This window comes from Triticum urartu, unplaced genomic scaffold (genome assembly GCF_003073215.2).
Source record: "Triticum urartu cultivar G1812 unplaced genomic scaffold, Tu2.1 TuUngrouped_contig_5124, whole genome shotgun sequence".
NCBI lineage: Eukaryota > Viridiplantae > Streptophyta > Magnoliopsida > Poales > Poaceae > Triticum > Triticum urartu.
Window position 1 is genome coordinate 6,919 of NW_024115772.1, and position 11,419 is coordinate 18,337.

At 44.4% G+C, this 11,419-nt stretch overlaps 1 protein-coding gene and 1 long non-coding RNA gene across 2 annotated transcripts; one reads left to right on the forward strand and one right to left on the reverse strand.

Annotated features, from left to right (window-relative positions):
- The first annotated feature begins 1,380 nt into the window (after positions 1-1,380).
- On the forward strand, positions 1,381-7,505 carry LOC125528803. The gene is made up of 3 exons (XR_007292476.1): positions 1,381-3,035; positions 3,191-3,366; positions 7,130-7,505. It is a non-coding gene; the product is annotated as an uncharacterized LOC125528803 (long non-coding RNA).
- Positions 3,360-9,989, reverse strand: LOC125528802 (protein ROS1A-like). Its single transcript, XM_048693239.1, has 7 exons — positions 7,688-9,989; positions 7,463-7,542; positions 4,439-4,523; positions 4,270-4,361; positions 4,104-4,172; positions 3,993-4,029; positions 3,360-3,903 (listed from the first exon to the last, which is right to left on the reverse strand). The coding sequence occupies exons 1-7, from the start codon at positions 9,134-9,136 to the stop codon at positions 3,817-3,819; spliced, it is 1,899 nt and encodes a 632-aa protein (XP_048549196.1). The 5' UTR covers positions 9,137-9,989; the 3' UTR covers positions 3,360-3,816.
- Between the last annotated feature and the right edge of the window lie 1,430 nt (positions 9,990-11,419).

An 11,419-nucleotide genomic window follows, 5' to 3' on the forward strand; every position in this document is an offset into this window, starting at 1 on the left:
CCGGCACAGGAAGTGGAGTTCGCTATGCCGCTGCCGTATGATACAACGATGTTCGACGACGCTGACGACCCTGATTCCGCGCACCGCTACCGCTGGGTCATCGACTTGCTTGATCAGGGTGCGGCCAACCCAGGGGAGGTAGAGCTCCTTCTTATGCCGGAGGACGAGCCGGCGGCATTTGCCAAGGCCGAGCTCCATGCTGCTTGGCGGGCTGCGATGATGGACAAGGTGGCTTCAATTGAAGCTAACGGGACTTGGTCCGTCTGTGATCTGCCCGCAGGTCACCGACCTATCAGTCTGAAGTGGGCGTTCAACCAGAAAAGGAACACCACCGAGGAGGTGATAAAGTACAAGGCTTGGCTCATCGCAGAGGGCTACGTGCAGCGCACCAACATCGACTCTGAAGAGGTGTTTTGTAACACCCCGGTAGTTCAGCTGCAGTAATCACATGCTAGTATGCCATGTCACCGCTGTCACTGTTGTTAATCTCGCGTTGATTCAAATCCAATTCGAAATTTAAAATTAAAATAAAGTCAAATAATTACTTCTTAAGTTAATTATAAAAAATAGTTCATGATATTGAAAATAATCCCAAAGCACTTATAAAAACAAGACCACCATTTTATATAATATTTAGATGCCCTAAAACAATTAAAATAGGGGACAAAACAATATTTTAATCACTATTAAAATTATAAATTCCAAAGCTTTTCAAATTCCTCCCAAACTTTTTCTGGTTCATGATATTGAAAATAATCCCAAAGCAGTTATAAAAAAACAAAACCAACATTTTATATAATATTTAGATGCCCTAAAACAATTAAAACAGGGGACAAAACAATATTTTAATCACTATTAAAATTATAAAAAAATTCCAAAGCTTTTCAAATGCCTCCCAAACTTTTTGTGGCAGTGCCATATAATGCATTGTTATTTATGTGACTAGTTACATGTTTTACAAAAGCCAATCAGTGACCAGAGAAAATTAGAAAACATAAAAGAAAAGAAGAAGAAAGTCTCCTGTGCACTTGGCCCACCATGAATAGTACAAGGCTCAGCCCAATCAGAGAGAACTGCCCATTCAAGGGTTCTCTCGATGTTGTTGAAGCACAAGCAAAAACTGGATTTTTTTTTATTCTTCAGCCCCAACCTCCAGATCTATGGTTGTGAGATCACCCGGAGGTCCCATTGCCCCAATCCCGGTGTTCTTCGTTTACTGGTGGCGGGCAGTGACTGTGTTTGTCTGTGGCAGGCATGTCCTTGGTTAGTGGCCAAGAAGCATGATGAGTACGTGTGCAACCGAGAAGGCACCGTGGCATCCGCAAAAGGACCTCTTCACGTGGCACACTCTTGCGAGAGTTTTCTCCAGGTCTGTTTTACTCTCTTTTTTCCTTGTGTATCCCCTGAGTAATTTCTGTGGGTTGTAATCCCTTGTTGGTCCTGTTTCTAGCCACATCTAGCAAATGGAAGCAGGTTTGCTGAAAAAAAAAAGCCAAAATAGACTAGGCGAAGCTGGTAGGCTAGACACAAATCATGAGGGGGATGGTCCTGTCACAAGGATGACTGAACTAGCTGTGGGTGATGGTAGGAGGCGTTGTTTGATGGACTATGCAACAGGGCCTTTGGTTGATTGTACTATGTTGATTTTGTACATGGGGAGGAGAGCCCATAGACGGTCGCGTTGAACCGTTAACAAATTCGGAGTCTTGTTGTGATTGCTTGTCCTCTGATGATCGACTTTGTGCCATGGGTTTTCTAACAATAAGCTTGCTCCCAAGTTATGCAGGATGTCAAGCCAATGAAGATGGACAGTGATGCTCGGGAGGTGCTACAAGTCAGGGCTACTGGGGGCATAAGGTTGTGTATGTCAGACACAGTGATGCATGAAGCCATGGACAGGACTTTGTCAATGCAGATATGAGACAAATTGAAGGCTCAGTTTATGTACTAGACCCTGATCTAGAAGGCCACAAGTTGTGGGAGAGAGAGAGACCTCTAAATATTGTCGGAACTGACGTTCCAAAGTAAACCATTCGTCTTCGGAGGCCCCGTATCCATGCTCCCGGTACATCAATTGGATTTGTGCTTGACTGATGGTCAGCAAACAACTACATCACAAAATTTGTACCACATATAAATCCCATGACCAAAATCTTAACTTTCTATTACTGGCAGTCGTGACTACAAAAAAATTATGCTCACCTCATTAACTTGAAAATATGTCCCATTAAGCGGAAAGCTTCCTCTCATTGCTGTCCGGCATGGTATCTGCTTGAATTTGTCACACAGTGATTATTTTTGCTTTATGGATATTATATATATGCACATAAATTTATCATCATGTTTAAAAAGGTTTTTCTGCGAGTAACTCATTTAGAAAACCTATTAGGAACTTGCCAGAATTGTTGTTCTGACTTTCTGAGCCTGAATTTCCCGTGCACTGTTGCCGCTAAAGCATGTTGAACTTCCACATAGTTTACTGGTTTCGTCGAAGTTACAGAATGTCTTTGGTGCATCAGCTGATTGTGCTGTTTCACCTGTTTAAATTTCCAGCATTATTAACATGTAACTAGGATAAAGTTTCAAGTGCATGCTCTTGCCTCGGGTCCAAACATAAAGATGATATCGACAGTGATCGTCTGGCTCTCTTTTGTCGAACTGCAAATATGTAAGCAAAACCCTGGCTTTAACGCATACTTGATTAATAAAAAAAAGTGCCTAAGTTGCTATCTGCTCGGAACTTACTCCTTTCAGAATAGGGTGCCAATCCGGCAGTTCATAGCTGCAAACAAATTAAATTAAATAAGTCAAAACAATAAGCTGCAAACAAATGAAATTATACATAGATAGATGTGTGTGTTCTCCATCCTGAGTGATGCAGATATTACAAAGGAACTCTGAGATATTCTAATTAGTTTAATATCAAGGAAAAATTCATACACTTTGTGTACACTCCTCAGGCGACTGACGTTCTTGAGCTTGCGAGTTGGAATAGATGCAGCTTCGGGACTTATAGCGACCAAGGCCTTTGACATGTCAGTGTCTTCAGTATCAATGTTATTTGCTTGCATATAACTCCTCAAGTTTTGTTTAAACTCCTCCATGTTAAGATTGATGGTAGGAATTTCATCAGGGTCGTCAGTGAAAAGATCCTGTACTGAAGCTTCTTGTGCTGCAATTTCTGGTTCAGGATCGGGGCTTGATGGTTCCTCCACAATTGGCTGATGATTACCAGAAGCAACATGGCCGTGATGGTTTGCATTCCACTCAAAATGACCCTCTGGTCTCGGGTCTATGTATGTTTGGTGGCACATCTCTGCGACCTTTAAATTTTCTGATGCAACCGAACTCTTCTCCTCAGGACCAGTAAGCAAAAGCCTTGCACTGTATTACACACATTATTGTTAGTGACATGTCAGCAAAATACAATTTGGATTCCACGAAATCTCAAAATTCACATAAAACTCACCATTTGAATATCAAGCTAGTAGAACAGGTAAGTGCGTGAACAGAAAATCGAATAGGTATGAGCTTTTCATTAATGCTAGCCCGATAATTTCAATCAAATTTTAAACTAGGGAGAACTGATTTACACTCCAGTATAAATGTAACTATATCTTATGATTAGAAAATAATCAGGTCGTGTATAGTTGTGCCAAGGTTGCTCGTATCATACACATAGTCTAGAGCTACAATTGTGAATTGCAATAGATAGAGAATATCATCCTTCATATATACTCCATGATCTAAGGTCTAAAAAATATTGTGTAGCTGGTTAATAGCTGAAGTAACAAGGATATCATGCAATTTAAGAGATTACCTTGCAAATGCACTAGCGAAGTGCTTACACTCAGCTCTCATGGGGCATGCATTGCAGTTAGGCTTACTTTTGGTACAGAAAATCTGAAAGAGGAAGAAAACAGTCCATCAGTTCATATTAACTCAAATTCCTGTTAGATCATTAGATAGATGCACTGTCTCGCGCCTGTCACCTTTCCAAAAGTTATCATTTGGTAGTGAAGCTCGTACCTGCATACTGAGAGGTGTTACTAAATGTTGGAAGCTAAGAATATTTGTTTTCTGAAATGCTTAATTTGACTTACAAAGTAAACTGATCAAGCTTGCATAGTCGAGGCCAAAGATATTTCTGTATGTGGTCCAGCACGGGATAACTTCGATGGAAGAAGATGATATATGTCAGACAAATTAACCGGTATATATGTATATGCTCCCTGTGATCAAGCTAACTCAAGGGAATAAGAAACATACAGTTTCAATAGGTGCAGTTGAAGAGAGTCAGGCAGAGGTTGAAGAGGCACCCAGCCAAGCCTGACACATATCCGAGCAACATTTGTGTCCACCTAAGGGATTAAACATAAAGATTCTCTGAATAAGAGTGTAACTGGGAGAAGCTTCTCAAGGTAAGGACCGAACATACCGGAAAAGCTACATGACCTAGTGTCAAAAGGCGAACACACTCAGTACTTTTGAGTCCAAGCCCTCTAATGCTTAGAAGGAACTCCCTGAAAGGGTGAAACAAAGGTTCTGACAGGTTAAGAAAATGCAATGGTCAAACGTAATTAAGAAAAAAATATTTAGCTATTGCTAATAGACAGGCCTGTATGACAAGCATGTTTGAGACATGCAAATCGCACATAGCACTCGGAATTTTCCGACACTCGGTTACTACTTAGTTGAATATCTTGGGATCAAATTGACTTATAAAAAATATCTCAGTATTAGCATCGTCACATAAGATTCTGCCATCTTATATACTATGTGCACTTCTATTACTTTACTATGAAGTTATCTTGTTTACCAAAAAAGGCTTTCGCCCTGCTTTATAAATAAAGCAACCACTAGAGCCAAGGTCCAACAAAGTTTAACAAGGTTCACGCTGCACACAACACGCACACACACACACACACACACACACACAGCAGTACAACAGATTCTGCTGAGGGCATAGCTCAACAAGCCCAAGAAAAGAACGAAAAAACAAACAGGCACCACTGACTGAAGTTATCTTGTTTAGCATCTTTTGGTCGATTGCCTAGTCTTGTGCCAAAACTATGGCACCACTACGGCAGCCGGGTGTCTACTTCCAATCATGGTGGGCCTCCTCAGTCTTGTCTGTATTGCTGCTCAGAGGAAGGGCACAACATCGCTCATCATGATTGCAGCCTGGTGCCTGGAAGCAGCGGAACATCTGCACTCTCAGTGCTGCACGATGAGGCATCCCGCAGCAGCTGTGCAAGATTCAGGACGAGGCTCGTGACAGGTTTAGACTAGCTGAACTGTCGATGAGTTACAGTTTAAGAGGAATTTCAGTAGAAAGTAGCTACTTTGGCAGGATAAAGCACTCAATCTGGGCAAGATCTGAGGTACATATGAGGCCAGCCGGAACACAGCGGCTTAGGGTTTTAACCCAGTTACAAGAGATGATCGTCTCAGATCCAGAATGGTTGTTCTTATAGCCTTACAGGACAGCAAGCAAAAGAGGGGGAAACAGTAAATGAGCAAGCCCGTTGTCGGATAAATTAACAGTGACGGCTGGGCTTCGGTGAGCCGTAGGATGGACCACCTGTGGTTGATATTGCCGAAGCTGGTAGGAAGCGGTAAGTGGCGCCAGGAACCGTAAGATGCAGATTGGACGACGCAGGCTTCATCACTCAGAGGTGAAACATTACACCTCTATATACTGTCTTCAGTTCTAAGTGTCGATATTCAGCTTCGTCAGGCTTAAGAGCCTGGCAGCTCGTGCTTGGGACCAGAGGCGCAGAGCTAGCTGGTGCAAGGGGTGTGATGTTAATCATGCCCAGGGAGTAATCACATTGTGTTGTGACTGGGTGCATGGTTCAATCGACGAACCACGAGATATGCAAAACTCTCCTTTGTTTTAGGGCAATGAGATGCAAGCCTTTTGCGTATTCGTGGAAAGAATGCTTGAAAACAAGTGCATTATCTATCCCATGTGGCTATAAGAATAATTTATGAAACTAAAACAAGCCTTTTGCGTACCCTTATGGGATTCTATAGCTTCCCGGAATCCCTTCATCACGACATTGCCAAATACCAATCTAGGTTCTTTTGGGCCGGCAATGGCGATAAACAAAAGTACCACATGGTCAAGTGGTCGGAGATTTGTAAACCAAAGGACCAAGGTGGCTTGGGGGTTATTTCATCCAAACGGATGAACATCACCCTTCTCTCCAAATGGTTGTGGAGAATAGCCGCGGGCGAGAGCGGGTTGTGGTTAGACATCCTACACGCAAAATATTTGCGTGGCCAACCATTGGCGTTTGCCCCACGGTCTGGAGGGTCCCAGTTCTGGCAAGCGATAATCCAACTACTCCCGGTCCTCCGTATAGGATCTTCTATCTCGGTAGGATCCGGGGTTGGTACCCTGTTTTGGTTGGACCGTTGGTCGGGTACCAGACCTTTCGCGGTACGCTTTGCGCTGCTTTTCGGCATTTGTGCGAGACCTCATATCTCGGTAGAAGATGCCCTTGGTAACCTTGCCAACCTCACGCTTAGACGTACTTTTGGTACGGCGGAACGGGACCAATGGGAGGAGCTGATTGAGTGTGTGGCGCTACACACCCCCTCGCTTGAGAGTGACACCATCTCTTGGCATCTCGAGCCGAGTGGACAATTCTCCTCTAAGTCCTTATATAAGGCCATTGCAGCCACGCCGGGTCTGGCGGAACTTAATCTCCTTTGGGAGATGAAAGTGTCGATGAAGATCAAAATCTTCCTTTGGAAATTGGCGCGAGGTTGGTTACCCTCGAGTACCGAGGTTCGAAAGAGAAGTGGCCCCAGCGATGGAAATTGCCCACTATGTGATGTCCCGGAAGACTCCAGTCACATCTTTTTTCACATGTCCGGCAGCGATCTTCCTGTGGAGTACCCTTCAGGAGGGGATTGGTGGCGGATGGTGCCATGGCAACCTCCCAGATATGTTCCTTGAAGTGCGTAACATGCCGCTAGTCAACGACCCACAATGTGGGTGGTAGTAATTAGCGCTCTAGCTTGGACATTATGGACCATCCGTAATAAGCTTGTGATTGACTGATGATTCCGCGACGCGCTACTGACGCGATATTACAAATTATGTGGTTTCTTACAGCTATGGAGACCGCTCAGTAAGCGGTGTGCTCGCAACAACATTGACAGGATCATTGCCGAGCTTCGCTCCATCGCCTCCCGTCCCCGCCACCACCGCCGGAGCCGGATTAGCTTGTTGCTCTATTTCTTTGTTGGGGTTGTTGTGCTGTGCCCCCAGCTAACCTTGCACTCTTCTTCGGAACTAGACTAGTTTGTGTTTTGTTTGAACTGCTCCTGTACTGCTGGTGTGACCTTGTTTTGCTTGGTGGTTGCTTTGTAATATAAAGAGGGGGGAAAGCCTTTTTCGTCGGTCAATAGGTCTGATAGTTTTCTTAAAATGTAACTGGTTACTTACTTTGCTGTTTCTGGTTCGAGATCTCTCAGCCATTCAAGATCAATGCTTCCATGGTCTCTCACCAATCGATTTAGAAATTCCTGCACAGCGAATGACCAAGATTAAAATGGGCAAATTTAATATTGTAAATCAAACATGTACCACAGTTGAAATGTGGACATGTTTGACTGGCTAGAGTTTTCAGCCCTGTCATTTTGTCAAAAAGCTTCCTTATACCAGACTTACTTTTATTCGGCCTGCTAGCATATTGTTCAGTCCTCGCTCTCTAATGGTTTCAGATATGGCTTTCACATCTGCTTGCCGTACTGCTTCCCAATCAACCGAATCTTTTGCATTAGGACTTCTTGGTTTATCTCCATTATTGGCGAACAATTCTTTTCGTATTTTTTCCCAATCATAAGTTTTCTCTGTAGGCCCACACACCGTCTTTCCTTTTGATTCATCTGTAGGAACTTCCGATGAACCTTTTTGACTAACTTTTGATTTCCTTATGGGATCTGCAACTCCCTGTGAGACCTGTGAATGAGCATTCAGGTTTTCACACAAGTTTGAAGAACAATAATTTTCACATGTTTCTGCCTGAAGTCTGATAATGTTTTCCAGTTGGGGTTGGCTGCATCCTGACTGACCGTCCATTTGCTTTGCCCTTGTTCTGTATACCTCTTGCGAATTTGAACACTCTTGCTGTTGCGCAAATGGAACTTCAATGTCCTTGCTTGAAAATTTGTATTCACAAAATAACTGTTCTTTAGAAAGTGACTCATCCACTGAACTAATTAATGGCTGAAAGTTTTGTTTCATTATTGGTGAAAAATTCTCATTTTGCGAAGGCTCGGTAGGAAAATGGGACTTCTGCTGGACTAGTGACTCGTCCATACAATATAGAACATTGCTTGAACAATCAGCCTCTCTGGTTTTATTTCTGTTGGACATGCTAGAAGCAGATGGTAACTGATAAAAACTATCCTCAGGTTGTGTAATATTTGGATGAAACATGCTATCAAGGCCTGTGCAGAATGAATTGTCCAGATGGCTGACAAAAGGAACACTCGTCGAATCCACATGGCCATTCTGGAGATAGGAGGCGTAAGCCTGATAAGTTCTGTTTAGATCAAACAACACATCTTTATTCACACCTGGGACTGGAAGAAGATTAACTCCATATTCTGATGATCCGACCATATCATTATGCATGTTCTGGAAATCTTGCATTGGTGGATGCTCTGCATGTCCAGTTGAACTTGTCATCCTATTGGGTAAATTTATCACCATGTGGTCCTTTTCTGGGAAGTATGGCAACAAACTGAACCCCATTGGATCAGTTCTGTGAAAAGGGTAATCTGGCGAATGTTGAGAAGAAACAGAAGAATTTTGTGAAGAAATAGCATCCTCCATTGGTACTTCAGCTTCTATCACGCTTGCAATGCCACTTTCTGGGACAACAAATTTTGATTGCCTATTTTCATGGAGGTCAATTAGGGACTCCCTATATGGAACAGAACATTCTCCTGCTGCAAAGTTGAATCCATCTCCAGAAAAACTTCCAATCAATTCGTTACTGTTACTTCCTTCATGAAACTCGGTATTAAGTATCTCTTCAACAGAGAACTTCCCTTTCAGCTTGAAAGAATCACCAAATAGTCCAGAACAGCTATCATTCTGTCCAGGAGGCATATGAGACTGTTAGGAATATGCAACTTGTATTCCCATGAGGCCATAGGCCGATATATATATACATGTACAGGTGTGGAACATATGCAGGAAACCCCTCATACAACGAGATAAATACAAAGGGGTACATGACTTATATTATAACTCTAACACCCCCCCTCAAACTCATGGTGGATGAACAACACTGAGTTTGGAGAGATAAAAGCCATGTTGTGCTCTAGTCTGAGCCTTCGTCAGGAAATCCGCCAACTGTAACTCGGAAGGCACATACTGAAGAGCAATAACCTGATCCTGCACAGCAGCGCGCACATAGAAAGCATCAACACCAATATGCTTGGTGAGCTCATGCTTCACAGGATCGCGTGCAATGCTGATAGCACCTGTACTGTCAGATAAAAGCAGAGTCGGTGTAGTGACAGAAACACCAAAATCCTGAAGTAACCACCGTAACCAAGTCACCTCTGCCGTCAAAAGAGCCATTGCTCGCAACTCAGCCTCGGCACTCAAACGGCAAACTGCAAGCTGTTTCTTCGTCTTCCAGGCAATGAGAGAACCACCAAGAAAAACACAGTAAGCAGAAAGTGAACGGCGATCGGAAGGATCACTAGCCCACGTAGCATCCGAATAGGCCTGGAGCTGTAAAGAACTGGAGCGAGGAAAGAATAGACGGTGAGAGATCGTGCCTCGAAGATATCGAAGAACACGAAGGAGATGACTATAGTGAACCGAGGTGGGGGCAGAGACAAACTGACTCAGAATATGAACCGGATAAGAGATGTCCGGACGAGTGACAGCTAGATAGACAAGACTGCCAACAAGATGACGATAACGCGTCGGATCAGGGAGAGGATCACCATCAGTGCAATATACTCGGGGTCATCCCCCGTGATGATCATGTCATCAACATAAAGAAGAAGAAGAGTCCGACCACGAGGAGAAAGGTGAATAAACAATGCTGGATCATGAGCACTTGCTAAAAAACCAGCAGCAGTGATCACAGAGGCAAAGCGCTCAAACCAGGCGCGGGGGGCTTGCTTAAGGCCATAGAGAGAGCGACGAAGACGACATACCATGCCATCAGGAACAGAATACCCAGGTGGTGGCTGCATGTACACCTCCTCACGCAGCTCACCATTAAGAAAGGCATTCTTAACATCAAGCTGAGATATAGACCAGTGGCGTGCAGAGGCAACGGCAAGAAGGGTACGAACAGTGGTCATATGAGCCACAGGAGCAAAAGTCTCATCATAATCACGACCATGCTCCTGCTGAAAGCCACAAGGAGCCACAAGACGAGCTTTGTGACGCTCAAGAGAACCATCGGAGCGAGTCTTAACCTTGTAGACCCACTTACAAGTGATCGGACGGACTCCGGGAGGAAGAGAAACAAGATCCCAAGTACCAGTGCGTTCAAGAGCAGCAATCTCCTCTGCCATCGCAAACTGCCATTCAGGATGAACAACAGCCTGACGGTAAGAAGTCGGCTCAAGAACAGCAGCACCAGCGGTGGGAAATCCAAAGCGATCAACAGGCGGACGAGGACGAGAACGCAAGCCATAAGTAGGCTGAGAGGAAGATGACGACCCATCCACAGAGACATCAACTGGTCGTGGACGACGAGTGTAATGCTGAGGAAGAGATGGAATAATAGAAGAAGGAATCGGCAAGGTAGAATCAGGGGGTGACGACGAAGAAGTCACCGGAGATGAAGGTGTAGAATCCGGTGACAAACTGGGAGAGGAAGTCACCGGAGATGAAGGTGGAGAATCCGGCGACATGCGAGGCGAGGAGACCGGGGAGGATGGTGGCTGCAAGTCAACAAGATGTGGAGAAGGAGAGGAAGTGGAACGGAGAGGTACAGTGTCGGCGGGGGTGATAGGTGAGTCAGGAAAAGTGAGGAAAGAGATATCCTGCACTGAAAAAGTCGAGGAAGATGGGCGTGGGTAGAAGGGACGAGACTCTTCAAAAGTCACATCTCGAGAGATACGCATCCGACGACCAATAGGATCCCAACAACGATAGCCCTTATGCTCATCACTGTAGCCTAAGAAGACACACTCAACAGACTGAGCGGTCAGTTTGGTGCGTTCGCGAGGGGCAAGAAGAACATAGCAAACACAACCAAACAAGCGAAGCATCGAATAATCGGGAGAACGATCAAAAAGTCGCTCGAAAGGAACACCACCCTGTAGAGCAGCGGAAGGCTGTATATTGATAAGATAGGTGGATGTGGAGACGGCCTCAGCCCAAAAATGAGGCGGGAGAGAGGCAGCAATCATCAATGCA

Excerpts from the sequence above, each read along its gene's own strand:
- LOC125528802 (XM_048693239.1), bottom strand. The coding sequence starts at position 9,136 with ATGCCTCCTGGACAGAATGATAGCTGTTCTGGACTATTTGGTGATTCT. Across the intron at positions 7,543-7,687 it reads TGCTAGCAGGCCGAATAAAA|GAATTTCTAAATCGATTGGT; the intron begins GTAAGTCTGGTA and ends TTCGCTGTGCAG. Across the intron at positions 4,030-4,103 it reads AAGCTTGATCAGTTTACTTT|GTACGAGCTTCACTACCAAA; the intron begins GTAAGTCAAATT and ends CTCAGTATGCAG.